Source organism: Erythrolamprus reginae, chromosome Z, assembly GCF_031021105.1.
Source record: "Erythrolamprus reginae isolate rEryReg1 chromosome Z, rEryReg1.hap1, whole genome shotgun sequence".
Classification (NCBI taxonomy): domain Eukaryota; kingdom Metazoa; phylum Chordata; class Lepidosauria; order Squamata; family Dipsadidae; genus Erythrolamprus; species Erythrolamprus reginae.
In genome coordinates this window covers 28,347,912-28,375,446 of record NC_091963.1, presented here as the reverse complement: position 1 = coordinate 28,375,446, position 27,535 = coordinate 28,347,912, and the positions used below count along the sequence as shown (strand labels likewise).

Here is a 27,535-nt window from a genome sequence, read left to right as displayed (position 1 = left end):
ATATAATGGTAGCATTAAATTTAAAAACAGAATTTAGGTTTATAAGTCTTAACAGGAAACCCAGTGCTCCAGAATAAGTCAATGTACAAATTAAGCAAGCAGCAGAAATTTATAATACAGTGATCCCCCGCTCGTTGCGAGGGTTCCGTTCCAGGACCCCCCGCAACGAGCGGGTTTTCGCGAAGTAGCGCTGCGGAAGTAAAAACACCATCTGCGCATGTGCAGATGGTGTTTTTACTCCCACAGCGCTAGCGAGGAGCCGAAGATTGGGGGCGGCGCGGCTGTTTGCCGCCGGCATGGAGGGCTTCCTAGCAGCCCCCCAAACCCGGGTTGGGGGTCCGGGGGGCGCTGGCTCTCGGCGCTTTCGAGCTGAGTCCGGGAGCGAATTCGCTTCCGGACTCAGCTCAAAAGCGCCGATAGCCAGCGCCAAGGAACGGCTTGTCCACGCTGGCTCTCGGCGCTTTCGAGCTGAGTCCGGAAGCGAATTCGCTCCCGGACTCAGCTCGAAAGCGCCGATAGCCAGCGCCAAGGAACGGCTTGTCCACGCTGGCTCTCGGCGCTTTCGAGCTGAGTCCGGGAGCGAATTCACTTCCGGACTCAGCTCAAAAGCGCCGATAGCCAGCGCCAAGGAACGGCTTGTTCACGCTGGCTCTCGGCGCTTTCGAGCTGAGTCCTGGAGCGAATTCGCTTCAGGACTCAGCTCGAAAGCGGCGAGAATGAACGGCGTGGGTGGGCGAAGGGCGGGCGGCAGCGAGGAGTTTGCGTGGGCGGTGGGGAAACTCCTCGCTGACGCCAGCAAGAGGGGGAAGACCCAGGGAAGCCGCCCAGCAGCTGATCTCCCGGTTGCCATCTACGCATGCGTGCCCATAGAAAAAACGGGCACGCATGCGTAGATGGTATTTTGACTTCCGGGTTGAAAAATCGCGAAGTACCCTGTTCGCAATGGTTGGGGACGCAATAAACGGGGGATCACTGTACTGTATTTCTAACTGGCATGTTAGAACTTATTGACTACTATGTTCAGAAGGTATAAAAGTACCTGATTATTTATTTGTTTCTTGCCTTTATTATTTTTATAAAAAATTCTAGGCAGGAAATATATCTTGCACATCTTTCTCCTCCTATTTTCCCACAACAACCCTGTCAGATGGTTGGGCTGAAAAGAATGACTGACAACAAACTTTCATCTTGCCTTTCTTCTATGGCATTGTTAAAGGAGTGGAAGAGATATATCTACTTTCTGATTTAAATTATATTGGATCCAACTGGATAATCTAAACTTTGCATTTATTGAGACATTGAAATATAGTGTAGTATTGCTTTTCATTAGTTTATTCCGGGATGCCTTATTTTAACTCATAGGTGTGAAACCCGATCACGTCAAGTGATGTATCATGACATATTGTGACATTTTTTGCCTTTGCAGAGCCACGGTGGACATGGCCTGTGTGTTATGCATCTGGCATGTGTGTGTATGTGTGTGCGTGCGCGTGTGCATGCACGCACGCACACACACACTAACTATTGTTAGGATCGGTTTAAACAAACCGATATATCCTTACTTATGTAACCTAATTGTCTGTCTTCTTGACTATACTTGATGGAGAAAGATGAAATAGAAGGGATGCAAGAGTTCAAGGTATACTTAGGTTTACTCCTACTGCTCTGAACTAGATTTATGTGATAACTGAGCAAACAAGAGTACTATAACTGAAAGAAAGAATAAACCAGGAAGAGAGCACTTAATTCCCAAATACTTTCTTATCATGCCTAATATTTTAAACATCTGAGAAATCTGAACTGACAAAGTATTGGATAGTTCCAAAGAAATCAATGAAACCCAAAGTTTTAGACTGTCAGTTCTTTTCCTAAATTACGTTAAATGCTGGGATTTGAGGAAGACCATTAGATTGTATAAATAATATTTCTACATGTTTTGCATTCAAGTTCCTGGATAAAATTCTGTCTGATTTGACTTTTGAACATTTCAGAGGAAGAGCAGAAAAATCTCCTTTGTCAAGCATTATGTGAGATTTTGGAAATGACTTGCTCTGATCAATCAGAGTCATACTGTTTGGCAATATGGCAAAGAGGAAACCCTGTGGAAGATACTGCTAATATTTCTGAAAGTTCAGCAGAATCGAGCCATCAAGAGGAGCAGTCATGTAAGATATTTTGTGCAATATGAGTCCGGAATACTTTGTGTTTTATATACAAATTGTATTTTTCAAGGTACAGGATTATTTAACATGGTTCTACAGATAATTTGAGCTTTGTTCCTAATTTTCATTATCCCTAGTAGTCTAACTTCGATAAAAATACAGTAGTTGAGAATTATTTTAAGCCTAGACTACAGTATTTATATTGTTGGTATTCTGACTGAATTAGATTGGGTCAAAATAAGTCAGGCAACTCATTACTGCATAATTTTTTTTTTAAAGAATCAAGGTAATCTACAGATAGCAAATGTGATCTTGAAGGATATATCCTACCTTTCCTTCTTCAACACATTCAATTATTTTTTCTAATGTTAGAATATGCTTGATATGGAATGTTCATAACCTAATACTTTAGTAATATGTCAGTAATATATAAATATAGATACAGATATAATTTTTAAATAAGCATTCAAAACTAAAGCTTCATTAAAGAAAGGGTGGGAGTGAATTCACAAAAAGTGTTACTTTTATTTGCTCTTAATCCTGCAATGGGAAGGAATCCATTCATTTCATTGTAGTTCCAAGTTCTTTTACAGTCCTGGTATAAAATCAGTCTATTAGCAAACAGTACCAATAGTAGATGATTAAAACCTGTAGGCCAGTTTGTTCTATAATGCAATGTTATTTAATATAGAGAAGTTTAGAAAAATATCCTCTGGTCTAGTTAATAATACTTTGAAGTCCTTACTGAAATATCATCAAAATAAGCAAATAAAATTTGTATTTATACATAAATAAAAATACATTGAGAACTTCAGCTTTTTGCTCCTTTTAACATGGTTCGAATTCTTCATGACTTACATGTAACAGTACAGTTGATACTATAATTGTTTTAAACATATTTATGGTAACATTTTGGAGCCATGGTGACACAGTGGTTAGAATGGTATTGCAGGCTAATTCAGCTCATTGCCAGGAATTTGATCCTCATCAGCTCAAGGTTGACTCAATCTGTCATCCTTCCAAGGACACTAAAATGAGGAACCAGATTGTTGGGAGAAATGTAAACATTTTTGAGAAGGCTGTAAAGCACTGTGAAGCGCTATATAAGTGCTTATTGCTATTTTGATTTAGGGGTTTTGTTCTTTTGTTTTCTAAAGCAATATTAGTGTCTCCATACCTAATTGGAAATGTATTAACTTTTCAAACTGAAATATTTCAACCCCAGACAATTCATTCCAAACTTTAATCATAAGCACTGTGATCAATTAAATATAGAAAAACATGTTAAAAAGTGGGCCACCTCCGGTAAATTCAGAATGAGAAATTTCAGTTTAAATTCATTCCAGTTTTGAAATACAGTATTTTTCATATATTCAGTTGCTATTGGGTATTAATGTAATATTTATTGACTAGATTGTGGCACTTTCTGTTTGTTCATTTTTTTATTCTGTTTTAGCCTAATGGAAAAATTCACAATCATAATTCCAGCCTTAATTATTGTCAAAAATTGAGGAGTACCTGCATCCACTAATTTTCTTTTCATATGTGGGGCCACAGATTTATATTAATCCAGGAATATGAAAAAGAAAATGTAAGCCTGCGGCTATTCCATTACAACTCAAATTTTATCTGGGGAAAAAATAAGAGCACCACCTGATTAGACTATAGTTTTGCTTGGATGGGCTTCAAATAGCTTGATAAAGAAAGCCATTGCTTAGTCATATAGTAAATTAGTTAAGGTGCCATAGAGTTTGCATTAATGTTATAACACAGATAATGTATTCAGCCCATTTATATCAATCCATCACATTAAGACTCGTTTACCGTAAGTTAAATAATGCCGACAGGAGGGAATTTTGTTCTTACAAAACAAATTTGTCAGCTCCATGATACATAACAAGTGGTGCTGAGAAAAAAAATGGTGAACTTTCCTATTTAATGCTTTGTTAGTAATTGCTAGAATATGCTTATTATTTATTGCTTCTTTCCATTTTAAAGGAATTAGTTGAAGAGCAGTAGTTGTTATCCTTATTCTGGTATAATTACAAAATTACAAAAAAATAATTACAAAACTCATTCTGGTAGTAAAATATATTGGAGCTGGTAATTGCAAAAAGAAAAATTGAGATTTTTCATTTCTTATACATCTATTCATGTTATTAAATAATAATTATTCAGCTTAGAGAGACCAAGATCTCTTGTTTAGAAATAAATACTTTGATTTCTATAGTATGTTCCTCTTTCTATAGTTTCTTTTTGCTCTAATATATACTATTACAGTTTGTTCAGGTTCAGTGAAATTGATGACAATTTGTTTGCTTTGTTTGTTTTATATTGACTAAAATAATGCAGACTCGTCTCAAACTTATTCTTTCAACCTATTGATGATTTGATATTTTAAAATATATCAATATTTTTTTATTGAGGCTTATTGTTTATGCCAGTTACTCTTCCAAATGTATTTATTACATAAAACTTCACATTGTCTGTTTTATTAACAACCAAGTAGCTTAATAATATTTTTTTGGTTCTATTTATTGGAACTTGCAGCTGTGTTTCTTTTATCAGAAGTAGAAATCTTTTTATAGAATTCAAAATTTACAATTATTCTTTGGATATTTATTGTCAATATTTATTTATTGGATATTTATTGGTAAAAAGTTTGAATTGGAAAAGTACTAAGTGTAGCATTTTTTTACTGTTTCGTTATTAAAAAGTACAAAATATTTCTTAAAAGATGCATGCTCCTAGTTTGCTCTTTGGTAATGAAACAAATTGAGAAAAATTAAACAAAAATACAGCTTTCTTATAGTAATTCTTTTCTGAAATCCAAATTATTCCAAGTTATCCTTTTAGAAAAACTATGCTTGTGTTTGATGATTCATGTTTTGATAATTCATGTCAAACTGACTGGTTAGTTTGCAAAGCTGTTGAAATTCAGTGATTTTGTAATCTTGGCAATATTGACTTTTAAATTCATCAAACTAGCATGTACAATGTAACAGAGTTGTACTGAAAGAAGTTTGGGGGTGGGTGAACTTTTATTATGACAAGATTGAAAGTATTCCAGTTTGCTGTGTTTTTTGTGTTCGTTTTGGTTGTTTTTGGGCTAAAAATTATTTTTTGTGTATAGCTGCCTTGGCTGCCGAAGAGTTTGGCTTTGAACGATTTCATGCACTAATTTAGTAAGTAACATGCTGCAGCGCTTAAAATATTCAAAATTATCATTTTAAGATATAAGTTTAGTATTGCTTTATCCCATTGGCTGAACATCAAAATTTAACCTGCCTAAACTCATGCAATCTGCTGCTTTAAAACCAGGAAGAAACATACTGTTAGGAGTAGTAGGAAATAACACCTTATATTTTACATGAATTTTTTAAATAGAAAGTTAAGTGTGCAGACTCCTGAAGCTATAATTCTCTGTATCAGAGCTATTTCTGTCCAATAGTTTTAATGGCTTTACAAATTTAAAAATTATTAAAGCCATTCAGTCACCCCAATCCACGAGGTGGGCAATAAAATAATTTTAATAGTAATAATAATCAGTAATACCTCTGTTCTTTGACCCACAGTGGTTATCAGTCAGTTTTCAACTACAATTCAAAGTATTTACTGTGACCCTTCAGCTAGGATGTGAGCCTAGTTGTTTGATGGACCCAATGGGTAGGCACTGATTATGATGGGGTCCCAAGTGATGTGCCTTTTCCATCATGGCACTGCTCTTTGAAATAATGTATTCTGGAAACTAGTGTTGGTTCCAAATTGACATCATTTAAATGAATACTTGATTGTTTTTCCAGATGCTAGTTTAGGAAGAATATGCCTTTTAATGTTATTATATTGAATCTGTCTTTAATTTGTATGCTGCCTAAAGTCATTATGAATTGGGCAACCTATAAATTTAATCCATATATACATGCATTAATTTACTATATATCTGTTACTGGCAATGTGTGAAAAGTTGGCATCATATAAAAAGCCTAGGAAATCTATAGAATGTGGAACTTTTTAGAAATGCATGAAATGCCTTTTATTTTAAAGCATATTTACTATATGCTTTCCCAAGGCATTGTTTGTAATATGTCAGTATGATGCAGAATGACAAGAATTACCGTATTTTTTGGAGTATAAGAGGCACCAGAATATAAAACGCACCTTAGTTTTGGGGGAGCAAAATGGGGAAAAGAATCTGCTCACCAGGTATTCATTTGCCTAGCATCCTTAGCCAGCACATTATTTTATCCCCTGGTTACGGCTTTAACAAAAACTTATTTGGACAGAGTAACAATGAAAGAGCTTGCAAGCCAATAAGAGTTGGGAATATCATTAGCACCTGGAAATAAATATTCAGAGCAAGTAGAGCAATGGAAAAAACACTACAAAGACATAGGGCTTGGAAAACATTCTTCTCTGCAGAGAGTAACAATGAATGAGCTTGCAAGCCTGTAAGAGCTGGGAACATTGTTAGTACCTGGTTAGGGTTCGAAAGAAACATTCGGAACAAGTAAAGCAATGGAAAAAAACCGTACATAGACTAGGTTTGGAAAACATTCTCTTCAGAGAGTAACAATGAAAGAGCTTGCAAGCTGGTAAGAGCTGTGAACATGGTTAGCCCCTGGTTAGGGCTGGAAAGAAACTTATTTGGAGCAAGTTATAGCAATGAAAAAACCCTGCAAAGACTTAGGGCTTGGAAAACAGTATTCGCAGAGAGAAACAATGAAAGAACCTGCAAGGTAACAGCTGGGAAGATCGTTAGCAGCTAGTTAGGGCAGGGGGAAAAGGCTACTTTCAGAGTATAAGATGCACCCAAATTATCAGCCTCTTTTAGCGGGAGGAAAAAGGTGCCTCTTATACTCTGAAAAATACGATATTTGGGAAAAGTATGAAAAGAGTCATGAAATGGTTAGGATGAAACTCTTTAGGAAAGGTTAACCACCCTAAATAGTTAGGGTTACAACTTGTTGCAGCATGGAAGGCTAGAATGGCATAGAAATCAAATAAATAAATGAATAAATGAATACATAAATTTTAGCGGGAATATTTTATATTTCACAGGATTGCCTCTTGGCATTGCAGGGAATGTGTATATATGTATGGAATATTAAGTATTTCCATACTTTGGATCTCATTTTCACATTCTATAAATTTCCTAGCCATTGCAAAAAATGCCTAATTTCATACTTGAAATACAACTTGTATAAACATAATGGAAATTTTAATAAGATACTCATTTTCTTTAAACATGTCAAATCTTTTCAGATGTGGAATCTTAAACAGGTTTTTAAAATGGTGATATATTCTGCTATATTGATACTACTAATATTGTATACTTGCTACAACCACTGATTTTTCCTGTAGACAATTGTTCTTAATTATATTGCATTTATATTAATCACAAGAATGCCATTTGAATGCCTAACTGACTTTTATTTTTAATCTTTAGCAAGCGTTCATATGCCAACTTTACTGATTTCAAAGATGCCGTTTGGAATCACCATGCACTGTGGGCAAATAAATTTGGAGTACTACTTTTTCTGTATTCCGTCATACTTACTAAGGTGTGTTTTTAAAACGCTGTTAGAATGTCTAAAATAGCTTCATTAAAATATATGAGTTAGTCTTCTAACACAAGCATGTATGTGAATGTGCGTGTATGTTTATATAACTGTAGGTACTGGTCTTTGCTGCATTTCTTAGGTGTATTTCTGAAATGATTATAATAGGGTTTGTTAGAGGAAGATTATTTAAAAGATTAAAGAATCTTTTAAATAATGTATTTTTTTCCTCCTAACGTGAGCAGAATAAAATACACTGTATTTTAAAGAGTAAGAGTATTTGTACATATGCTAAATTTTAAGTATTTGCTGAAAAATATGGAGGCTTTGCTACAATTTGGAATTTTTTGAGAGATTTTGAAATGAGTTGAAGTGGCTTATAGTTTTATATCAAAACAGAAGAGGATATTGTAGAGGATACTTATTGGAAATTAAATTATATGAAAAAGTAAACAAATTTGTAAGATAAGTCATTTGTTTGAATTTTCAGTCACAACTGACTTTCAGAATAGCTAAAACCTATTAAACATGCATGCTAAAGAATTGGGAAAATATATTTCTTAGTATAAATGTGTGGCCATTGTCCTATAATTTTTAAGGGCATTCAAAATATAAAAAACGAAATTGAAGATTCATCCGAACCATTGATAGATCCCGTTTATGGTCATGGAAGGTAAGCTTTGTTATTTCTATCTTCATTAATTAAACTAGTGACTGAACAAATGCTATCTTAGAAATAGCAATAATTACGTAATAATTAATCATCAGTTGATAAAACTATGTGTAACTAGATTTTTATATAATTATTGTAAGTTGTTGTTAGTTGTGAAATCACGTCAGACCCATTGCAACCCCATGGACAACATTCCTCCAGGCCTTCCGGTTCTCTACCATCATCTGGAGTCCATTTAAGCTGATACCTTCTGCTTCAGAGACTCCATCCAACCACCTCATTCTCTGTTATCCCATTCTTCTTTTCCCCTCAATTGTTCCCTGCATTAGGCTCTTCCCCAGTGAGTTCTTCCTTCTCATTAAGTGGCCACAGTATTTGAATTTGAATATTTGAGCTCCACTAAAACTAACCGGTTTGATCGCCGTACAGTCCAAGGAACGCGCAGGCGTCCATAGTTCAAAGGCCTCAATTCTTTGGCACTCAGCCTTTCTTATGGTCCAACTTTCACAGCCCTACATTGCAACTGGGAAAACCTTAGCCCTGACTGTACACATTTTGTTAGCAGGGTGATATGCTGCTGTTTTATGCTGCTGTTGTAAGTAACTCTTACAAAGTTGTATGGGAAGTTAATTCTTTACCCCTTGTAATCTAAAATGGATCATAGCTTTCTAAAAAGGAGTAAGCAGTTGAGTGAGTAGTTAAAATATATAAACTTTTTTTTAGCAAAAAGTAACCGTACTATTATAAAAAAAACCTTTTCTTCTGCCTTTTAAGCCAAAGTTTAATTAATCTTCTGCTGACGGGATTTGCAGTATCTAATGTCTGGGATGGAGATAGGATATGCTCGGGAATGAGTAAGTATGAATTTAATTTGCCTTATAGTAGTGTTGAATTTTTAAAAATAACGTATTTATTTGTCTTTGCTTTGAATTTGAATTGCATGCGATTCAGATAAATTCTGTATCTTTATTGGAATGATCAAATATTTATTTCTGTTTAAATGAAAGCTTATTTCTATTTCTGCTGATAATCCCTCTAGGTATACAATTAAGCTTCTTTTCCACAGCATTCTAGAACAGGATTTATTAATTAAACTGATTTTATTTCAGGCTAAAATGCTAAAAATAGTAATTGAACATCAATAAAAAATTAGATGAATTGTATACCATAGAAAATTCTAATTTTACTAAATCTTTCTATTGCTTTTGTGGATAGAATGGATTTTTCAAGGTGGTTCCTTGAGTTTTCAGTTTGACTTGGTATTTTAAACTATCATCATGTAAAGTTAGATTGAAATAACAGTTGATCTAGGTAAAAACTGCTTAAAGTTGCAGGCTATACTGTAGATAGCCCTAAGTTCCTTCATTCCAAAGGTGCAGTTAATTCATCCTATAAGATTTTGATCTTATAGCCTTGAAATAACTTTGATCTTAAAAGGGAAAATCTAACTTTAAATAATGTACTATTTTCTTGCCAAAATCTGACGCAACACTTTCACTTTTCAGCAACTGTTGCTCATCAGACTTTAAGTTACAGATATTCCTTGACTTATGACTGATGCTTAACGTACAGCCAATGTTACAATGTACTGAACAAAGTTATTTACAACCCATTTTTCAAGTTACAACTATCTCACTACCACCCTGGTGATATGATTACATTTTGAACACCTGGTAACTGATTCATATTTGCAATCAGTTGCAGTGGCCCATGTTGCGGCATACAAATCTAATAAAATAAAATAAAAAAATAAATAAATGTTTTGTGACTTTTTGCTATTTTCTGGCAAAAACCACCCATTGGATAAATTAAATTCAGACCAGGTGATTCACTTAACAACTGTGATTCATTGAAAGACAATAAAAGAGTCATAAAATGTAATGCAGTACATAATGGCTTGACATGATTTTAGTATTAATTGTGGTTAGGAATTGAGGATTACCGTACCTATATCCTGCCAATAAATAAGTGCAGTATTTTTAAATCCACAAGATGGCACTAGCCCGTAAAGAATTACTAAAGCTTTTAGACTAAGATAAAAATGTTTCTCTCAAAATCATCAGATGATAATGAAATGTCTTTGATTATGACTGTGTGTTCAAATGAATTAGTTTTTTGTTGCTAAGTATTTTAAAATTGGATCTCTAAAAGTGTTTTTATGCAATCAAATTGCTGTGACAGTGTACTGCTGATATCAGATTCTATCCTTGAGTTTAATCTTGTGACCATGTTTGAATGAAGCTCCATATCATTTTTTGTTTGGATATTTGTTTGTGTGGATGGACATTGCATGCATTCCCATGTGTTGCAATTTAAATAGAAGCAAATTATTATTGGAAGATTTAAAATGGATTCAGTGTTTTATGTTTTAAAGAAAGAGCTTGCATTAACAGGGTGGGAAAAATTAAATAGGATGTAAAATTAGCATTTGCACACATACAGCTCTCTCCCTCCCTCCCTTGTTCCCAATAACATCTAATGAACAAATTAAAATTTAGAAGCATAATAGAATATTATGTAACATCGTGTGATGATCTGCCTATTTCAATGTAGTCTATGCTAACTGGCAAAGCAATTGGATAGTGGAGAGGGCCTTCAAATTGTAGCTAAATACAACATGAGATGATGATTTTTGAAACTTTTGCAAGCAAACATTTGATTTCTGTAAGAGGAAGCAGTTATCTTTAATGATTCTTCCACTCTAAATACATGTTATCAATATTTTCTAGTTTCCTACCTAAGCAGAGGGTTGGACTAGGAGACCACCAAGGTTCCTTCCACCTTTGTTATTCTATTCTATATATGGGATTTAAGATAATAGGTTGGATTGCCTCTCATATTAGTTCTTAGGATAGGAATTACTCATCTGTATATTTTAAAGAGCAAACTTTTAAAAAGGAATACATATTATAGGCAATGGAAAGGAATATCCTATTAAGAAGACAGCTTATCTTTTAGGATACAGAGTGGGCAACTCAGAATAATTGTTATAAAAACGAAGAATATGTTAAATGAATAAAATCATCAATTGCTATCAGTTCTAGTTAAGTTTGATCTTCAAATATAAATTGTATATCCTTGCTTTGTTTAACTCCACAAACTTTAAATTATAATGGCTAGTACAAAATTCTGACTCTTGTTATGAAGAGTAGTTGTTTCCTCTGTTACAATTTTGAAGGGCAGTCCCTGAGGTTTTTTTTTAAAACTTCATTAGATGTATTAGCTTTTTTACTGAGATTCTGCATTCACATTCCACTTCAAATAAATGTGATACATGTGTTCAATAATTGTAACTGCCTAAAGCCAGTAATTTTTAGTCACTTTAGCTCAGTGTCCTTTGTATTTTAGCAATGATTCTTGAATTCATAAGAATTTGTTCTAATTCTTCAGTAGTACGGTTCTTTTCCAATGTATGCTTTTCAGTTACTATTTATTTATCTATTTTTGTTTCACTAAACATAAAAAAATATTGAAAATAGGAAGTGCTATTGCTAACATGTTGTATATTGCCCTGAGTCTAAGGAGAAGGGCAGCATTAAAAAATGAATAAATAAATAACTAAACTAAGAAAAAAACTATGAATCAGACTTTGAATAATCTAATATAGGAATGTTGTCTCTCTTCAGAATTACTTGGAATTAATAAACAAACAACTGTTGGTTTCTTGACACTCATGGAATCCCTGAGATATTGTAAGGTAAGCTTTTTAAAACCTGTCATGTTGAAAGCACAATAAATGAACTGAAAAAACAGAACACTTATGTCAAATGAATGAAAGCATTAGCCATTGTTATCTTAAATTTCTTATATTAGAGACTTTTTATATAAACCAAAAATTTCCGATCCTGGATGGTGCTTTTACATTTTTGATTTGGTTCTTTGTAGTTGCTACTTCAGTAGTTTCCTATGAAATACTAATATCTAATGCCCAAATTATTCTCATTCATCTCTTAAACATATACATTTGTTACATCTAAACCAACATCTCATTTATTTATATATTCAACAAATCCATACAATCTGTACTTGGACTAATCTTTGGGTATGGCATGTAAACATGAATGATAGAATTCTATGTAGATAGAAATAGATTAGAGAGAGACAGACAGATTTTTCAATTTTCTTCTTTAAAAGAAGCATTCACTGTTACATTAGTAGTTAAAAGAGATCAGATTATTCCCAATTGGAAATTGAATTTTTTGTTGCATGCTTGACTATATCAGCAGTCAGTCAATAACATTGATTAGTCTTATGTGGTGCTAAGAATATAGAGAAGAAAATGTATTTCTGAACACATGCAGGAATACAAGTAACATCTGCTGGCAACTCTTTAAACCAAACATTGTATTACAGCTGTGGAGGGTTGCTGCATGATCCAGGAAAAAAACTGTTTTAAGCAATTGCTAAAAAGTAATATACAAGCATCTCACTGTGTTCTGAAACATCTTTTTCCATTCCAACACAAATCACTCCATCAGCTTGACATTTATATCTCACCTCACTTTAACCTCATAGCAACACTTTTGTCAGCTACATGAAGCTCTCTGGCTCAAAATTATCTAATATATTTTGTGATCTGATCTGAATCTTATTGTTATAAACTTTACCATACTGAATTTTCATTTTTATATTTGTTTCTTATTTAGGTACAGAAGTTAAATAACAACTAGTTCTATCTATGATACTTTTCTTTGGAATGCAATTTAAGCCTTAGTTAGAAAGCTAGGGTCCAGATGTAGACTTCTTCTTTTCTTTAAGAGTACTCTGAGTCTTGTTTACCCAACAATATTTTGAAGTAGAAGTATGCATTATGTGCTCCATTTGAAATGTGCTAATTCATTTTTGTTTTGTTTTAATGTTCTTGTTTTTCTTAGGTTGGATCCTATTTTAAGTCTCCAAAATACCCTATTTGGATACTTGGCAGTGAAACTCATCTAACAGTCTTTTTTGCCAAGGTAGGATTCCTTCCTTTTTTTATTTCAATGTTTAGGGCCAAATAATACTCTTTGTGTCTTATAGTTCAAATTTTTCTTAAAGTATAATAGATTTTCCACACAATAGTATTTTCAAAACAGGTTGTTAATATTGAAAGTTAAGTGAAAGATATTTTTCTAAATCTGTTGAACTTAAAAAATGTTTTAAACATGTGGCTTGTTGTGATTTAAATATCTTCAAAACTTTCTTGATTGTTTGCTATGGCAAGGAAACAAAACTCCTTAATATATTTTTTAGAAACAACAAATCCATGCATGGCTATTTTTAGAAAGTTATGTATTGTATTTACATGTATTGTAATCTGTGATTTTTCAGTGCTGCAAATAAAGGGTTGTTCTGATTTAATCCAGAACCCCTCATCAAAACAAGAAATGGCTCTGCCATTCTTATATTGAATTGGGTTTTGATGAGCCGAACAGATAAACTTGTTTCAGTTCAATATTATTTCAATCTTGAATATTCATCTTCCATTATTCAGTAACGGTGATTTTTTAAAGAAAAGATAAGAACGAAGAGAAGAACATAATTTTTTTTTTTAAAAAAATTTAAATTAAAGTCTTACATGGCTTAGGACCAGATTACCTATGGGACTGTCTCTTGCCTCATGTATCCCAGCAACCGGTCAGGCCTCACAGAGTTGGCAAGTCCAGCAATGCCGGCTGGCAGGCCCTGGTGGAAGAGCCTTCTCTGTGGTGGCTCCAGCCTTCTGGAACCAACTGCCCACAGGGATTCACACTGCTTCCACTCTCCTGGCCTTTTGGAAGCTGTTAAAAACACATATTTGTCGGCAGGCTTGGGGCTGTTGAATGTAGACACTCTGTTCCAGCCATGTTATGACAGAGTCAGGGATGAATGTGAGTGAATGGTTTTATATGATATGGGGGTTTTAGGTTTAGTAAATTAGTTTTCAGCATATTTAAGGGATTTAGTTTTTAAACTCTTAGTTTTAATCCACCCTGAGTCTTCGGAGAAGAGTGACTTGCAAATCAAAATTATAAATAAATAAAAATAATAGAAGTTCAATAAATTTTAATGAGGAAAATATGAAGTAAAAGTAATGAATTTCCAAAAAGACTAAAAAACCTTATTTTATTTTGAGCATTAATGATTAATAATGAAGCCGAGCTTTAAACTGCATTATAGTCTATTTATTAAAATATATTTCTGTGAGGCAGAATTAGATCAGTAAACAAAGTTATGTCATTTCTGTATTGCTGAATCTAGCACATGTATACATTTTTCTAACTAATGTTACTGTGTATAGATTCTAAATATGATAGTCTGAAAGGTTTTACTGCTAATGACTAACTGTGGACCATAAAAATAGAGTTACCTAGTGGATTGAATTATTTTTTTCCTTTGGAAGAAAAGTCTAGTTTCTGTCTATTTCCTATTCAAGGTTTTATCAGTTCAACCTCTAAATGAAATAAATGCAAAATGTTTTATATTTTAAATAGGAATAGATGCTATATAATATAAACTACAATTGTCAGAAAGTTTCATAAACAAATGAAGGCAAATCAAGATTGCTTATATCTGAATGTATAATATGAAATGTGACCATGTAAGCTGTATCATTTTAAATATGAACAAATAACAATTGACCTTTTGAAAAAGGAATAGAAGAGGATGTAATGCAAACTACCAGTATTTTGTATCACTTGAGAAATGAAAGCAATATTGTCCTATTCTGTTTTTTATAAACACATTATTCTTTGTATTTAAGATCCAAAGAATTGAATGAGGAATGTTAGTTTGAGTATGTGTGTTTTAATTGGGGTTATTCATGAATGTTTTTGTTTTAGAATCTGTTTTTACTGTTTTAGAAATCATTTTTATTTGCTGGAAGCTGTCCAGAGTCCTTCGGGAGTTGGGCGGCATATAAATATGTTCAATAAATAAAATTAATAAATTGAAAGTATATTATTAAAAATCTAATTAAAATTAGTATGGGTTGGTTGTATTATATTCTTCAAAACAAGTCACCCATCTTTTCACATTTAGCTGAATTTATCTGTTATATGCTTTACAACTGACTTTGAAGCATCTTAATACATATATGTCAAAGAAAAAAATGTTGAAACTTGGTGAATACTGGTGCGATTATGTGGATGACAAAAATTTATTAGTCTGTTTGTCACTCGTTAACTATTTGATCATTCTATAGACAGTAATGTACAGTATTTGACAGCTGTTGACTGCCCACCTACATTGCATATATTCTTGTATACAGCATTTAGTTTCATTCTTTAAAAGTGCAATTAAATAACCTTGCAAATTCATTTCATGTGTCTTTTGAAGTCGTAAAAAACAAGTCTTTGATTTTCTTCATTGTCTTCTTGTATTGAAATGTGTACTCTAATATACAAAATATTTTATTACTCCCTGGTAAGAGAAAAGTATTAAGGAGACAATGTAATAATATTTCTAAATCTTAGTCTTGCGTTTCATTTAGATGTTCTGGATGTTTTTTTTGTTTTTTTTTGATATTTATTTTTATTTTGTTTGACATACAAACATTTAGACATCATACAATACAACATTGAACATTTACGATTTATATATTTACAAGATTTGTTTTTTACAATTCTATTTGCTATACCTTTTTCTTAACTTCCACCCAGTTGTATATTTTCCCCACACTTTGTAATAGTCCTTATTTTGTTGGTTTATTTTTAATTGAATATTTTGCAATATAAATTGGTACCTGTGAAAAAAGAAGTATATGAATTATTCAAACAGTTCCGATTATTACACATAATTTCAGATTAAACTATTTTGTTTATGCTGTGGCATATTAACATATTCAACACAATAATATAATATTAAATCCAATGCTACTCTGTGAGTGATTAGATGACTTTAAAACAATCTGGATATTAATTGTATACTATAAATTAGCCATAAGATTAAAGAATAATTTATATCATTATAGTCATAATTTCAGTTAGCTATTGTGCTTTGAGCAGAGTGTGAATATAATTATCAAATACTGTCCTTATATGAAAAGTAGTTAATTTCTGATATCCTGTATTTAAGTGATGCTGCTTTGTAAACTGGCTTAAGCTAATGTAGGGCTTAAGATAAAATTAAGTCATTTTTAAAAAGTTTTCTTACTTTACTAAGGAAAAAGTGTATAAAATATAAAACTTGAATAGTTCTCTTGTTATATCTAGCAATTTCTTTGTTGATGTAAATGACTGAGGTTGTTTGGCATGCCCCAACTCAGTGTAGCCTTAAATTATACTGAATTAGTAATAAATTTAGATTTAATTGTACTTTTTTTAATCTTCAAATATATTTGAAAAAGTTTCAAGCTGTACAAAATTTTTGAACACTATTCTTATTTGTCACTATTTGTCACTATTTGAACAATATTTGTCACTATTCTTCTATCTTGCCCACAGTTCTATCCAGTGAAGGGCTACAAAAAAATTTTATTACTGCACTGTGGGCGTGGCTTATGCAGGATGCCCTGCATTTTCTTTCAACATCTTTTAGTGAAAATGGGTGCTCTGGGGTGGAGCTCCATTTTCGCTATCCTACTGCGTACCCCCCCCCCCTCAGTCCAGGCAGCAGCCCACACCTGCTTCTATCTTGCCCACACTTAATTCAAGCATTAAGTACTAAGAAAGCTATTAACAGAATGTTAATTTTTTTATTTTTCTTGTGCTGTATAGTATCTTCCCCAAAAATGATTAACACCTTTTTAGTGTACAGTGATCCCTCGATTAGCGCGGGGGTTACGTTCCAAGACCTCCCGCGCTAATCGATTTTCCGGGTTATAGTGGTGCAGAAGTAAAAACACCATCTGCGCATGCGCACCCTTTTTTCCATGGCCGCACATGCGCAGATGGTGGAGCGACGCAAGTTCGGAGGCTGGCAATGGTGATTTTTCCGGGCTCCTCGCCGCTACCCCCCGCCCGCCCGATTCGCCCCTCTCACCGGCTTTCTTGGGGCAGCGCTGGCGTCAATGGCAATGGCTTCCTTCCCTCCCTCCCTCCCTCCTTCCTTCCTTCCTTCCTTCCTCTCACCGGCTTTCTTGGGGCAGCGCTGGCGGCAATGGCAATGGCTTCCTTCCCTCCTTCCCTCCCTCCTTTCCTCCTTGGTCGAGATTTTGGTCGAGATTTTGGCCAATCAGCAATGGCCAGTCAGTTTGGTGATGACGTATGACGTCATCGGGCGGGAAAAACCGTGGTGTAGAAAAAAACCCGCGGACTTATTTTTTAATTAATATTTTTTGAAAAACCGTGTTGTAGCGTTTCGCACTAATCGAGACCGTGCTAATCGAGGGATCACTGTATATTAAATTGGTTTTCTGATGAGTACTGTATAATCATTGTACATATAGCTTCATCCTATTTTAGATTAACAGAATTTAAAGTTTTTAAAAATGGTTTGTTAAAACAGGATCCAGGAAATTCTACCAGCAGTTGTTGCTGTAGGGTTTGTGTGTGCTGTTTTTGATTTCTAAGAATGAAAATAGCTCATTAAAATATACTAAGGGACTATGTGTGTTTGCTTCCAGGGTAAACATGAGTTCCTAAAATAAACCTATGACAGTAAGAATAGTAATGATTTAAAGATTTAAACACTATATGCCCTATCTTTCTGCTTTGAAAAGAATTTGGAGAACAACAAATAATATTTCTTCAATGGAAAATGAAGAATTTGGGATGTATTTTGATAATATGCATAACTTGGGTGCTTGTATTTGGCAGGAGGTTTAGAGATTTGGAAGATAAAATAAATACATATGGGGAAAGTTTACATGTCAATAAATATTACTGCTGCTTAGAGTGAATGAATAGTTTGCTTTTCAGTATTTGCAATAAAAATAATATTTATTCAATTATAATAATGGAGAACAAAAAAATATGTAACAAATATAGTGAGAGAGAGATATAGTGAGCTTGTGATATACATAGCACTTGTGATATATAGCAAGAGCTTCAATATCCAATGGAAACATTTTTCTCAGAGCATCAGGGAAGAAATCAGGGCAGAAACAATACCTAATCAGACAACTATGTAGGAAGAAGCCACACTGACATCAACACAAGCAGGGCAAGCTGCTGTATATAAACAATAAGCAAATCCCATTTGTTTGCTATGTACATTGGGGGTGCAAATCTCGCTTGCAACAATGGTGTTGCTTAGCTGGGTTGTAAAATGACTGCCAGAAAACAACCAAACTTAAGTGACATCAAATTCAACAGTCGAAAATATTGAAACCTCAATTTGGGAATCTATCATCTTATTTTATTCTGTACAAAGCTTTAAAAAAATCATGTTTGCATAATAATAAAAAGTAATTGCAAAAAGCTTTATGCATCATTTGTGGGTATACTAATCTGGATTGCCAAATCATAGCTTTGCAACTACTTATCTGTTTAGTATAATCATCTGCTAGAGAGATATCTTGAGAAGTAAGATTAAGGCTTCTACAATTTATGCATGGTATGTTTGTATGTATGATTGGTTTTTAACAAGAGTTTTTAGCTGTTGTAGTATTGGATTTTTACATTCTGTTTTTTGTCACTGTTGTTAGCCGCCCCGAGTCCACGGAGAGGGGCGGCATACAAATCCAATAAATAAATATTGGATTTGTATGCCACCCCTCTCTGTGGACTCTGTGGTCACGGAACAAATTAAGTTCTTAAGTAGAGGTGCCACTGTACTTCTCCTTCCTCATTTGTCTAAACGCTATCCATAAACTGTCTTGCATGTGATCCCTTGTAATCTATGGGCTATTAGGAAAATGCTTGAACAGTAATGAGATCTTTAATAAGATTTTGTAATAAAACATAGTTTTCAAACCTGCCAACTATGCAGCATCACAAATAATAATGATAATTTAAAAAATCCAAAACTTTAAGGCTTTGGAAAAAGAGGGACTCTGAGGCGGCGAGGAGGAGCACGTGCCTCCGATACACCTGGTGCGAGGCTGCCTCCCATACACTGGCTGCTGCTGCTACCTGCTGCCTCTTCCTTCCCATGCTGAAGAGCTCCCCTCTCCTCTCGCTCGCTCGCTTTGTAGCCGGCGCTTTTCTTTCTCTGTGGTGACTCCTCGGCTTCCCAGAGTGAAGAGAGCATTTCTTTTCTCTGGGCACTGACAGAGGTCCAAGCACCCAGAGAAAGGAAAATGCTTCCTTCCCTCTGGACTGCCAAAACTTCCTTAAGCGCCACCAAAAGGCTCCTCTGGCAGCCCAGGTGGCTGGGATTAAAGGGGGGAATGGCAGGAAACTGGCCAGGCCTTCGTGCCGCTCTCAAATTTCCTGGGAAATTTTTCCGGGCTTGGGTTCTTAAGTAGAAAATGGTTCTTAAGTAGAGGCATTCTTAAGTAGAGGTACCACTGTAGTAAAATTAATAGAAGGGGAGAGAAATTGACCGCATAGAAACAAATGAGGTGGGCCCAGGAATGAAGATCTCTTTTTTATGCAGTTGCAATATTGGAAACATAGAGGATGGACAGAAAGTATTTTCTTTCTCGATCAACTCATAACATCTTTCTGGACTTGTATGTTCATAGGCTTATGAAGGAGGTTATAAAAATATTCTTTTTAAAGCTTCTTCAAGCACTATTTGATGTGTTAGCTGAATTATCTTTCAATTCTAAGTTAGTCTATAGATAGGCTATGTAAAGATCTCATGATGTTTTGGGGAGGTAAAAACACAGATTTATCAGACTTTTTCTAGTGGTTTTTTCCTAGAAAGTTTTCTTTATAAAACATTTTCCTTATAGCTGCAACAATGAGATTCAATTAATTTTTTTGGATTTTTCCCTCCAGGATGTAGGTCTTGTTGCTCCTGAAGCGCCTTCAGAACAGGCAAGGCGAGTCTTTCAGACATATGACCCTGAAGGTAAGCAATCCAGAGGCCATTTCAGTCGTCTCTCAGAAAGTTAAGCCTGAGTTTCTTCCTACATATTTTGGTGAAATGAAAATGCAACACATTTCAACAGTAAAGTTATCTATCACTGATGATATAAAGTGTCTGACTTTTTAAAAAAATGTTATATCCATATTTTCTGTATTATTGGCTACTGTTTAGCCAGTCCTTAAATACAACATACCATGTTGAGTAATTGCTGTTGCAGACTGAGATCACGGCCAGTGAAAGGAATATGATGCCCAATACAACCCCAGGTTTGTCTCCTCCCCACTTGGCTATAGATTAACAGTGCAGACAGATTCTTGCATAGCTACAGTATATGAACTAAAATATTAAGTAACTACAAGAAATTTACTGGTTTAATTTTGAAAATCTAGTTTACTGAATCCATGCACTTTTTGCTATAGCAGTTGTCTCATTTTAGAATGAATAACAGAACTGGGAAACAGAAGTTGTCATGATAAACTTTTTAAACTAAATCCATTTATTGACCATTGACTATTCCATTTATTGACCATTAATTTGTTGTCATCTATGAGGTGCCCTGACTCAGAGCTACTAAGCTTACTCAAGAGAACCATATAAACATTTTGTCAGAAACTTTGTGACAGTCCAATATAAAATGTCAGCTGGATCATCTCTATCAACATAGCTATTCATACTATTAAATAATTCCCCGTCTCCTCTGCCTTCTCTCTCTCTCTTGGTTTGGAAGAGAGAAAGTAGGTTGGGGAAAATGGCATGTTTTGCCTGCACTGCTTTCACCTTTCCTATCCCTTAGCAAAAGCACTGGCCAAACTCAGCCAAGGTAACCTTTCCTGAAAAAGGAAGATACAAATGCTGAAAAACCAGGATGGATTGCAATTAATATTTATTATTATTATTATTATTATTATTATTATTATTATTATTATTATTATTAATTAGATTTGTATGCCGCCCCTCTCCGGAGACTCGGAGCGGCTCACAACACAATCCAGGGTACAAATCCAACAATAAAAACAATTTAAAATCCTTAATATAAAAACAATCATACATCTCAGACAAACGGAAACGGCCTGGAGGAATCAATTTCCCCAAGCTTGACGGCAGAGGTGGGTTTTAAGGAGTTTGCGAAAAGCAAGGAGGGCGGGGGCCGCCACAGAGAAGGCTCTTCCCCTGGGTCCTGCCAGACGACATTGTTTTGTCGACGGTACCCGGAGAAGGCCAACTCTGTGGGACCTAACCAGTCGCTGGGATGTATGCTTTTTGCTGGCACTGCTTAGTGTAGTTATGGCTAATCTTTGGCATGCATGTCACAGGTGGCATGTGGAGCTATATCAGCGTACGTGCGGTGTTGCCCTATGCACGCTCCAGGGTGCATGTGCATGCTGGCCAGCTGATTTTTGGCTTCACAGAGGGCAGGGGGAGGCCGTTTTCACCCTCCCCAGGCTTCAGGAAAGCTTCCAGAGCCTGTAGATAGCGAAAAACTGGCCTACCAGAAATTTTCTCTTCAGTGAGGGCTGTGTGCATGTGTGTGGGGAGGCAGCATGGGAGGGATTGTGCATACATGCACAGCAGGATCACATTGCATTATAGATATGGGCACACGCGTACACACACTCTTTTGGCACCCGAGCAAAAAAAGGTTCGACATCACTAGCTTAGCGATTTTTTGCAGAAAGTTTTGCAGAACACTTTTCTCTTGCCGGTATCCACATCACACTTACATAAATCAATCCCTTTTTCTTCTTTATTCATAAATGTTAAAGTATTTGTTTTTGACATTCTGGACAAGCTAGCAAGTCTTGGACGGAGAGGCTGGACAATGGAGTTTGGGCACCAAGATGAACAAGAAGACAGTGTAGCTTCAATGATAGTTATCAACTGCTATTACCATTTATATATCCTGCCCTGCTTTTCATCTATTGATGGCTTGGTCTTATTCAGTCAGTAGGGAAGGCAGGCACATCCATAATTGCTAGAGCAGAGCAAAGTGTTTGGGCAGCAGAGGGATCAGAGGTTAGGCATGTGAGAAGTACCCCAATTAGGTGGTCTTCATTTTTACAGGATCCAATAGAACTCCGTAACCTTTAATTGCCTTAAACTATCCCTGATTCTCTGGATCTATGAATACATAGATGTCAGTTTATGGTTTTAGGCTAAAAAGCTCCATCATGTCAGGGCATTAAGCCAGTGATTGTAACTGATTAATAGACATAGTTTCCCTGCCCAGAGTATAATACTAGAAAAGTGGAAAATTTCCCCAAATAACACCTTTCTATACGAGAGCGCCTTGATGAGACTGCCTTTCGCACCCATGTATGAATAAATGTTGACTTCTTCCCACTCAAAAAGTATCAGAACTAATGAGTCAACAAAAACATTATGCTGGAATGTTAATTAAAGGACTTTTTTCTCAGATAATGGTTTTATACCAGATCCTCTTCTAGAAGATGTAATGAAGGCCTTGGATCTTGTATCAGATCCTGATTAGTAAGTATAAATTGCATAGGATTATGATATCAAGTCACTGTGGTAACTTTTTTGGGAATAAGAAATTGTGATATAGAATTTCTATTAAAAGTCAATACATTCTGTCCATTTCACATTTTAATTTTGCAAAGAGGCTTTAGCCTTTCTTGGGGTTAAAATAAAGGCACACATGTAATAGAGACCTGTGCTAATAATTTCCATTTATGGTTATGAAGCTTCCTACCACCACAGACGTTCCTGGACAGTATTCAAACGTAGCCTACAGAGAGAAAGGGGCATAGGTTCTATCCGTGTGCCTGAAACTATGAAATCAAAAGTATATCACTTACATAAGTGAGGTTCTTGGTCCCAAGTGTGGCTTGATTTTTATTTAAACCCAAATTATAATGTTTGAACAGACTATCTTCATTGTATTAAATGTGTGTTTTGAAGAGATGCTTAGTGCTGCTACAGTTTGCATATTGAATTTTCTTGTTGTATCCTCTAAAATAATAAAATCGGGACTGGGCTCTGCAAGACATTTGGAAAATCAATGGATATGTTAATGCTGTGAAATATTTACAGTTATTATATGGTCTTCTCAAGTATAATCCCAGAAGTTACACAGCAATTTCTTTTATATAAAAATTTTTACCTAATAAAATGTGGAGTCTTTGTTATTGCTGTTACTTTGATTTCAAATAGATTTATAAATAACCTTATTTTGGCAACCAAATGCCATTCCTTTGCATTTGCTGTTCAGATTCTAAATACAACCATTTGATTGTTTTTTGGCATTTAAAAGTAGAGCATTTAGTCATGCAAAAGTATGAATGTGCCATATTTTGTGTGTTTCATCTTAACAGTGTAAATCTCATGAAAACAAAATTAGATCCAGAAGGACTAGGAATCATCTTATTGGGTCCTTTCCTTCACGAATTTTTTCCAGAGCAGGTAATACCATATCTCTATGTTCCTGTGATGGAACATTTGTAAACAAATATTGTGTAAATCTCAATCCTGAAATCAATAGAGCCAGTGCTAATGCAGAGGCTTATTGTAATTCTTTACTTCTTTTGATGAATTTCCAAACAATCCTGGATTTTAGACATGACCTATTCTTTTAAAATTTCACAATGGTTCCCTCAACACCCCTTTCACTGAGTCCCTACACCATGCTGCTGCTCATCTTCTTTTTCCTTCCAAAATGAAATGTATTTTCTAGAAAATGTCATAGTATCACTATAAACCATCCGAAGTACAGTCATACCTCGTCTTACAAACCTAATTGGTTCCAGGGGGAGGTTCGTAAGACGAAAGGTTCGTAAGACGAAACATTGTTTCCCATAGGAAACAATGTAAAATCAATTAATCCGTGCAACCAAAAAAAAAAACCCGCAAAAAAAACCGCTGCCGCCCGGCTGTCACCTTTTAAAACAGCCTGGGGGCTTCTCAGCGACCTCCCGAACGCCGAACGCCAAACCCGAACTTCTGGGTCAGCATTCGGGAGGCCGCTGAGAAGCCCCCAGGCTGTTTTAAAAGGTGACAGCCGGGCGGCGGGGCTTCCCAGCAGTCTCCAAACGCCGAACGCGGAAGTTCGGGTTTGGCGTTCAGCTTCAGGAAGCTGCTGGGAAGCCGCCCGGCTGTTTTAAAAGGTCTCAGCCGGGCTGGGGGGCTTCCCAGCAACCTCAACTTTTGCCGAACCTCCGGGTTCGGGGTTCGGGAGGTTGCTGGGAAGCCCCCCAGCCCGGCTGTCACCTTTTAAAACAGCCGCGCGGCTTCCCAGCAGCTTCCCGAAGCCGAACGCCAAACCCGAACGTCCGCATTCGGCGTTTGGAGACTGCTGGGAAGCCGCGCGGCTGTTTTAAAAGGTGACAGCCGGGCTGGGGGGCTTCCTAGCAACCTCCCGAACCGAACCCGGGTTTCAGAAAAATTTTGCCTCTTCTTACGAACTTTTTTCGAGTTACGAACCGGCGTTCCGGAGGCTGCTGGGAAGCCCCGCCGCCCGGCTGTCACCTTTTAAAACAGCCACGCGGCTTCCCAGCAGTCTCCGAACGCTGGTTCGTAACTCGAAAAAAGTTCGTAAGAAGAGGCAAAATTTTTCTGAACCCCGGGTTCGTATCACGAGTTGTTCATAAGATGAGGGGTTCGTATCTTGAGGTACCACTGTACATTTACAAATAGTCCTTGACTTACAGCCATTCATTTATTGACCACTAAAGTTACAACCACATTGAAAAGAGTGACTTACACTTGGTCCTTAACATTTACAAACCAACACAGTCTGTGATCACAATTTGGGTGCTTGGCAGTCAGCATTCATTGACAATGGTTGCAATGTCCCAGGGTCACATTGCCATTTGAACCTTTCCAGCTGGCTTCTGACAAGCAAAGTCCATTGGGGAAGCCAAATTTCCTAAATGATTCAGTTAAATGCAGTAATTTGTTTAACAGATATGGCAAAAAAGATCATAAAATTGAGCACAACTCACTTAACAAGAGTTTTGCTTAACAATATACAGTATATTCTGGTATCTATTATGGTTGAAGTAAATGACTACCTGTGTTTGTTTGTCTTGTTTATATTCCATCTTTATTATTCTTACAAAGAACTGTACATATAAGTGGTGAACAAATCCAACACACCTTCATCTATTTTTTCTACAACAGCCTATGAGGTTGAGCTGAGTAAAAATGCTTGACCCAATGTCATCCAGCTGGCTTTCCTAGCTATGGAAGGACTAGAACACATTGTCTCCTCCTAATCTGATGTCTCAATCACTAACCAAAATAGCTCCCATTATTATATTTGCAATTTTAAAAAGCAATAAAAAGAGTATAAATGCAGAATAATGACAAAACTCTCCTACATGGAGTTAGACCCGAGATTGATTGCCTTATGCTTCTTCTTAGGATCCAAAACTTCAGGAATCATTTGCTGTATACCACTACAATGGATTGAAGCAATCCAACTATAGTGAAAAGGTATGAGAATGGCTGTTTCCAATAACATTTATTTGCAGCTGGATTTATTTCAATTTACACAGGTTTAAATATATGATAATGCTATTTTGACAGGTCATGTATACGGAAGGTACGGCAGTAATTATGGGCTTTGAAGACCCAATGCTGCAAACTGATGATACACCAATCAAGCGCTGTTTGCAGACGAAATGGCCCTATATAGAACTGCTTTGGACCTCAGATCGATCCCCTTCATTAAACTGATGTTAAGAAGAGACTTTGTATTCATCCAATATTTTGAATGAATGTGGGATATGCAGTTGACTGTATCTAAAACAAACTTCCTTTACTTTGCAACTATACACTGGTATCACTGAGAAATTTTAAATGAACACTTTTTTCAGTGTTATTATCTTTTTTAAAGAAAACCAATGATTTTATTTGTATTAAAACTAATTCCTGTTTGGCCATAATAGAATAGGTAAATGTGAGTTTGAGTCTATAAGCCTGCTCATTCAGCTAGAAAGGATAAGGAAGTGAGCTGCTACATGGCAGCATTAGCACAGTGGATTAAGTTTGTCTTAAGTATCATAGTATTCACTTGTTTCATGCTTGTTCAGTCATATAGTTTATTTTAATTATACTGCCTTAGGGTACAACCTGTTTTGGGAGTCCCAACGTCCAAGCCTCACTGAAACAAAAAGAACTATAAAAATATCAGGTAGTACTATTATATTGTTCTTATTTCAGGAGGCTTTCTGCCAGGAAACTCATCTAATGGGTTGTGGCCTGTACTAGAATATCATAGTTTGGGGAATAGATTGATATTTGCACTAACTATGCTTAGATGATAACATCTCTGCTGCTTTTCTCTGAAAATCTTACTCTTTATCTATGTAGCTTTTTTGAAAATGAAGCAAAAATGATTTTTAGTATGGCTGGTGATAAATGATAAATACTATTTATTGGATGTTATCCCATTTTTAAAGCTTACCTATTAGTCAAAGCAGGATTTAAATGAAATTGCAAATTAATATCCTGAGTTGTGTAAAGGATATATAAAAGCCTAATTGCAAAAAAGCGCTGTGATTCTTGTTCATATTATTATTGCCAAATACCTCTTCTTGATATGTATTAATAAACATATACCTATACACTACTATACAGGTTAACATGCATGAGTAATCTGTTATTCAAGTGGTATAGTGTATTTATTATCTAGCAAAAGCAAAATTAAAAAAAAACCTTATTCAATACTATATGGGTTGTTTTCTTCCTTACTGAGTGTGATAATTTGGATGTTTATTTATTTATTTATTTATTTATTTATTTATTTTATTTATTGGACTTATATGCCACCCTTCACCGAGGACTCAGTGCGGCTTACAACATATAAAACTACAAAATCCAATTAAAATTAAACAATCTAAAATCCCTAGTTTTACTAAAAAACAATCATACCCATTCAAACAACAGCCATACAAACATTCATCAGCCAGGGGGCTAAGATCTAATCAAGCCTGGCAGCACAAATGTCTTAAGATTCTTGCGAAAGGCAAGGAGGGTGGGAGCAGTGTGAATCTCCGGGGGAGCTGATTCCAGAGGATCAGAGTCCCCACAGAGAAGGCTCTTCTTTCTCGGGCCATTGACATTGTTTAGTTGACAGGACCTGGAGAAGGCCAACTCTGTGGGACCTAACTGGTCGCTGGAACTCATACAGCAGAAAGCAGTCCCGCAAGTAATCTGGCCTGATGCCATGTAGGGCTTTATGAATCATTACCAACACTGGTCTGTTCTGGGTCCTATTCTTTTTAATATGTTTGTGAGTGACATAG

General features: G+C 35.5%; 1 protein-coding gene across 2 annotated transcripts in view; it reads left to right on the top strand.

Annotated features, from left to right (window-relative positions):
• MINDY3 (MINDY lysine 48 deubiquitinase 3) overlaps positions 1–26,959 on the top strand; it is a 33,265-nt gene extending 6,306 nt beyond the window's left edge. For both annotated transcript variants that reach the window (XM_070767412.1, XM_070767411.1), the window contains exons 5-16: positions 1,992–2,165; positions 5,296–5,347; positions 7,609–7,723; positions 8,320–8,393; positions 9,168–9,247; positions 12,020–12,090; positions 13,268–13,348; positions 20,180–20,252; positions 22,685–22,757; positions 23,603–23,690; positions 25,650–25,721; positions 25,815–26,959. In XM_070767412.1, coding sequence (XP_070623513.1) covers positions 1,992–2,165; positions 5,296–5,347; positions 7,609–7,723; positions 8,320–8,393; positions 9,168–9,247; positions 12,020–12,090; positions 13,268–13,348; positions 20,180–20,252; positions 22,685–22,757; positions 23,603–23,690; positions 25,650–25,721; positions 25,815–25,964 — 1,103 coding nt within the window. In that variant the 3' untranslated portion in view covers positions 25,965–26,959. The remainder of the gene's footprint in view (positions 1–1,991; positions 2,166–5,295; positions 5,348–7,608; positions 7,724–8,319; positions 8,394–9,167; positions 9,248–12,019; positions 12,091–13,267; positions 13,349–20,179; positions 20,253–22,684; positions 22,758–23,602; positions 23,691–25,649; positions 25,722–25,814) is intronic.
• The last annotated feature ends 576 nt before the right edge of the window (positions 26,960–27,535 follow it).